The 6,079-nt window shown below is 33.1% G+C and overlaps 1 protein-coding gene across 1 annotated transcript in view; it reads right to left on the minus strand.

The window, feature by feature from the left end:
• Window positions 1–5,459, minus strand: part of LOC143075915 (uncharacterized) — a 45,293-nt gene extending 39,834 nt beyond the window's left edge. Inside the window, exon 1 of the mRNA XM_076251499.1 lies at window positions 5,420–5,459. Within this exon, the coding sequence (XP_076107614.1) occupies window positions 5,420–5,449 (30 nt within the window). The 5' untranslated portion in view covers window positions 5,450–5,459. The remainder of the gene's footprint in view (window positions 1–5,419) is intronic.
• Window positions 5,460–6,079: the final 620 nt, after the last annotated feature.

A 6,079-nucleotide genomic window follows, 5' to 3' on the forward strand; every position in this document is an offset into this window, starting at 1 on the left:
GAGTTTTATTTCATTTGTATTCAACACGTTTATCGGATTTTTTTTTATATCAATGTTGAACCGTTATTTTTTATCGGATTTTTTTTAACTACCAATGTCGAACCGTTCAACCGTTCAACATTGATAGTAAACAAAAGTTCGATAAAAAATGTTGAATGTAAATGATATGAACCTCCGGTCTTATATTAGAGGACAATATATAAGACTTCTGAGATTCATATCATTTACATTCAACGGTTTTATCGGATTTTTTTTTTTTATTACTTTGAACCGTTCAACATCAATAGTAAAAAAAAAATCCGATATAAAAACGTTGAATATAAGTGATATGAACCTCCGAAGTCTTATATAATAGCACTACGGTAAATAGAATAATTGAAATTCAGTTAATTGAGTGTGGGAGGCTATTTTAATCCACTTTATGAGCGTGTATTATATAATGTTACAATGTAACAAACCTATCGAACACACCGTGAAAAATAACATTATCTCCCCTGGAAATGCTTAACAACAAGATACAAAAAGCTGCTACCTTTTTTTGCCCTATATCACATGATTATGAAAACACATTACATAGATAGGGAATACTGTGCTTGTGTACACGTTTGAATGTGTAGGTGGCACACTCAGAACGATCGTCTCTAGATTTTAAAAAAAAATTCGTCCCGGCCTTTCCGGGTTCACGTAGCAACACGTTTCTTTTCTTTCCAGCTATTCCTGATTATGAATAAATCCAAAACATGCATTTATCCCAAAGCAACAACTATTAAACAACTCACCTATACCAATGGTGATCGTCAAATTCCTAGCTGATTCCTTTAATCGTACCTTTCTTGGCGGCACCCATCGTTGTAGCGTCTACCATTGGAGGTAGCGAAATTACATGATTTGACAGGAGAGCGAAATAAACAAGGGGAGCAATTTTATCGAACCGCATTCCGGACTGAGTACGAAGGTACAAACAAATAAAGTTGGAATGCACCACATTTATAAGAAAAGCTAGTTGAAATAATACTTAAAATTCATCCAGTTATATTTATTCCGATAACCAATATCACCTGAAGTGTAACATGTAAAGAATAAAGAATAAGCAACACGAACCCCACCAAAAACTAGGGGTGATCTCAGGTGCTCCGGAAGGGTACGCATAACTTACACGGTTAGTAATAACCGTTGTACAACAGAACGTGTATTTCAAGCTTATACTTTTGTAGAATAGTACAAAGTAGATGCATTTCTCCTGTGAACATGATTGATTCACAAGGACTTCATTTAAAATCTCCGAGTCTTATATGTTCAGCACCATATGATGGCAAACCTTCTTAATAGTAATAAGAGCTCTCTAACAAACCATTTGAATTGAGTTTGACTTAAAAGAGGTTGTCATTACAATAATTTCCATAAAGTCGACAAAAGAAAAATAACGTCATTATATGACCAATTAAACATTCGTTTGCAAACAGGTCTGACAAGAATCATGTGTATGATACATATGTTTCAAAGTATGTCTGAGGAACAGCTTTCGGTCGGCGATCTTGTACAATGGTAAACATTCTCATAATTTCCGCAAAAACGGTCGTATCATAATGGCAGTACAATAAAGTCAACTTTAAAAAATTAGAATACAACCCTTCCAATTATAAGAGGTGGGAGGTCGTATGAACAAACAAATAGTTTTACCACCTAAGTCGAAGGACAAAACTGTAAAATTCTAACTACACATTTCATAACTGTTGAATCACAGTACTGGTACTAAATGGTCAATTTCAATTTTAGGCAAACAATCACTTCAAATATGAGAAGTTTTGATGAAATGGTATCGAGGCGTTTACACATTTACAATGTGTCTTTGTGGTACACATTGTCAATTCTTATTGACCGCAATTCAAGGCGAACTAAATATTGTTTTAACTAATCTGGCTAACCTATTGGTCAAACGCTCTCCGAGTATTTGTATCCACAAGCTGTCATTGCAGTACAACTGTAAAGCAAATGGTCTAAGAACCATAACTTTCATAACAAAAAAGTCTAATAAAAAAGCTGTAAAAAATTTAACAACACAACAGTTCAATCACCAAAAGAGCTATCTGCAGCTTTTTCACAAGTTATTAATTATCCCCAAAATAACTCTCGTAAAATACCCTGAGAATGTATGCCCAAGAAAATATGACGAAAATAATTTTTCTTTGTATGCAATATTTCGATTCTCTAAGCCGTCTTCTAAGTATTGCAGTATTTAAATTATTCAATGCGTTAACAATGATGTAAACGTTAATATAACTGTGTGAAATGTGAGTGTATTAATCAAATAATGTTTCTTAAAACGTGATAATGAAATACAAACAGTTTATTTTGTATAATTGTAATTCTAGAAAAATTATGTATTCGCCTTCGGATTAAAATAAAAAAAAAATTTAATGTACTAGTATATGAGGTAAATTATCAAAAACATTGCTTACATATCCATCATCGCCCATCAAGAATACAAATGTACAGAGGTAACATCATTCTTTCATATCAATCTGAACATGTTGAATCCACACGAATGTTTTTCTCTAATAGAAAATACTGATACAAACTATATTGCAGAGTGACGAGACAAATTGAGATATTAAAAATAATAATTTTTTTTTTATATTTTTGGCAGTTTGATGAGAAGTTAGAACTGGTCCCCATTGCTATAGATATAGGTCCATTTTGATCCTTTAGTTCAACAAGTACTTTTAGCAAAATCTGTTATATTAACGCAACTGTCATGTTGTTCAGCGTTAAGCCTTCCGGATTAATGTGAACCAACAAAACACTACAGACGCACCACATGTATAGTCTCATAATATTTATTTTTCTTTATTTGTTCTAAGGTTATTCCCCTTTATTCGATACTCCCAATTAAATACACGACAACACTTTTCAAATTTAAAAGGTTTCTCAAATAATCAGAATAAGTTATACATGTTATATGGGTGTTATGTCAGATAAACGTAAACATGAGCAGCACGACGGATGCACATGTGTAGCAGGCTTGGAATACCCTTTCGGAGCACCTGAGCTCACCCACAGTTTTTTTTATGGGTTAGTGTTGCTTAGTATAAAGTTTTTTTATGCTGTGTCTTGTGTACTTTTAATTATTTGTATTTTTCATTTTCTTTTTTTTTATTAGCCGTCGTGTTGTCAGTTTATTTTCGATCTTTGAGTTTGAATTTACGTCTTTTATCTTTGTTCCCTTTTTTTCCCCCCAATCATAGCTTGCATAGATTACCTTAGCCGTATATGGCACAACTTTTTGGAATTTTGGATCCTCAATGCTCTTCAACTTTGTACTTGTTTGGCTTTATAACTTTTTTATATGAGCGTCACTGATGAGTCTTATGTAGACGAAACGCGCGTCTGGCGTACACAATTGTAATTCCGGTACCTTTGATAACTATTTACACCACTGGGTCGATGCCACTGCTGTTGGACGTTTCGTCCCCGAGGGTATCACCAGCCCAGTAGTCAGCACTTTGGTGTTCACATGAATATTAATTATGTGGTCATTTTTATAAATTTTCTGTTTACAAAACTTTGAATTTTTCGAAAAACTAAGAATTTTTTTTTTATCCCAGGCATAGATTACCTTAACCGTATATGGCACAACTTTTTGGAATTTTGGATCTTTAATGCTCTTCAACTTTGTACTTGTTTGGCTTTATAACCTTTTTGTAATGAGAGTCACTGATGAGTCTGATGTAGACGAAACGCGCGTCTGGCGTACAAAATTATATTACTGGTACCTTTGATAACTATTTTAACGATACACTAGACTCTAAGATATCTCTTATTTTAAAAGAGGGACGAAAGATACCAAAGGGACAGTCAAACTCATAAATGTAAAACAAACTGACAACGCCATGGCTAAAAATGAAAAAGACAAACAGAAAAACAATAGTAAACATGACACAACATAGAAAACTAAAGAATAAACAACACGAACCCCACCAAAAACTAGGGGTGATCTCAGGTGCTCCGGAAGGGTAAGCAGATCCTGCTCCACATGTGGCACCCGTCGTGTTGCTTATGTGATTACAAATCCGGTAAATAGTCTAATTCGTTGGTCACATTCATGAAAGGGAAGGGGATTGTAGTTACGACGTAAGGAATATATCCGATATCATTTGTGAAACGGTTATTCCATAACGGTCAACCAACTCGTGATGGCGTCCGTAAAATTTACGAAGGGATGATTTCAACTTCACCATTTGGAACTCTTGGTTTAATAGCTTCATCGTGAACAGCAACCCTCTATCAAGAAAATCATGATAGGAAATGCAAGCACGGGAATATCGTATCAATTGGGAGATATATACCCCGTATGCAGGTGCTGCTGGAATGTTGCTACTTAGAAATGGAAAGTTCACAATTGGAAAGCTGAAATCATCTCTTTTGTCGTAAAGTTTTGTTTTCAACCGACCCTCATTGTCAATTTCTAGATGTAAGTCAAGATATGAAGCTGACTTAACTGTATCTGTAGTATCCTTTATCTCTAGTTCGATGGGATTGATGCGTTCCACATAGTCACCAAATTTTGAATTGTTTAGTGAAAGAACATCATCTATATAGCGGAAAGTAGAGTTAAAGGATATTGCTTACTTCTTATCTTTCTTCCTAAGAAGTTCCTGCATGAAGTCAGCCTCATAATAATAAAGAAACAAGTCGGCAAGTAGAGGGGCACAGTTTGTTCCCATTGGAATGCCGACAGTCTGTTAAAAAACACGTCCTCCGAATGTAACAAATATGTTGTCAATCAAGAAATCAAGCATCTTGATAATATCAGTTTCAGAGAGTTTTTTGTTTGAATCAGAGTGATTCTTTACAAAGTAGGATTTATTCCTCCCTAAAACAAGATACTTGTATCTACGTTGGCCATTTTTTTTATGAAGCAAAGTAATACCAACTCTTTCAATTTGTCTGTTAGTTAAATGTCTAGTATTCCTTATAAACAATAAGATAGAACCACAGTTTTAATTGCACAATACATGCAATATTAAAAAAAATTAGATTTTACACTGCATTTATCAACTGTTACAATGGATAATTTACAATTTGTCAAAGGCACGTAGAACACAAAAAACCCAATGAAAACAGCCATCAACAACAAATTCACAAAATTCAATGATAGCAAAAATATCAAAATATAGAAAAAGACAATCATTAACAAATTTGCTTACTCAATTGTATGATTATGTAACAGGGTTAAATTACAGTTTTTTGGTCTGAATCGTCTCCCCTTATTGGACAAAAAAAATACTATAAAACTAATCATCTAATAGCAGTGTCATATGACACAATAATGTATGTGGGCGAATGGTTCCCGCAAAGGCTGATATCTATCTACTTAATATCATGGTGTTTTTGATGACCAATTATCACTTGTACATACTTTGTGGTTGTTCCCTGTGTCAATTAGCATCTCTTTCCACCTTCAAATAGATAAAACAAGATTAATATAGTCACAAGACTGATAACTTTATTCTTATTATCAACGCTTGAAGTCCTTTTATTAAATCAGATGTTTCACAGTTTTGATAGGACAAGAGAGTAACTACTTGGCCACGCCTTTTCGACAAATTATTAACACGGTTTAATCATAGAAGTTCAATTTGTTAACTGAAATACCATCCAAAATTCTTCTTCTTATATTTAGTAACTATTTTGAATCAAGTATTGTGGTTTTAGTGCATTTCATTATTATTTTCAATTTCTATTAATACGTTGTAAAATATATATTTATTTTATTTAAATTTATTTTAGATTATACATTAAATATATATAAATAACTCTCACTTCATAAATTAAGAACTATTGTACATTTGTATTCTACATTTAGATGTCTTTATACAATACGGTATCCCCAAAATTGTATGTGTGGCAATGTTAAAGTATTACAACGGTGCATTTGAATTATGTTTATTTCGTTAAATATCAAAAAGAACAAAACCAACACTAAACTAGATTTTGATATTGGACAAGAATTACCATACATTTAATGTGATAGTTATAATCAAACGAAGTATTGATATAAAGTTGATAGAATAAAAAC

The sequence above is a fragment of the Mytilus galloprovincialis genome, chromosome 5 (genome assembly GCF_965363235.1).
Source record: "Mytilus galloprovincialis chromosome 5, xbMytGall1.hap1.1, whole genome shotgun sequence".
Taxonomy (NCBI): Eukaryota; Metazoa; Mollusca; class Bivalvia; order Mytilida; family Mytilidae; genus Mytilus; species Mytilus galloprovincialis.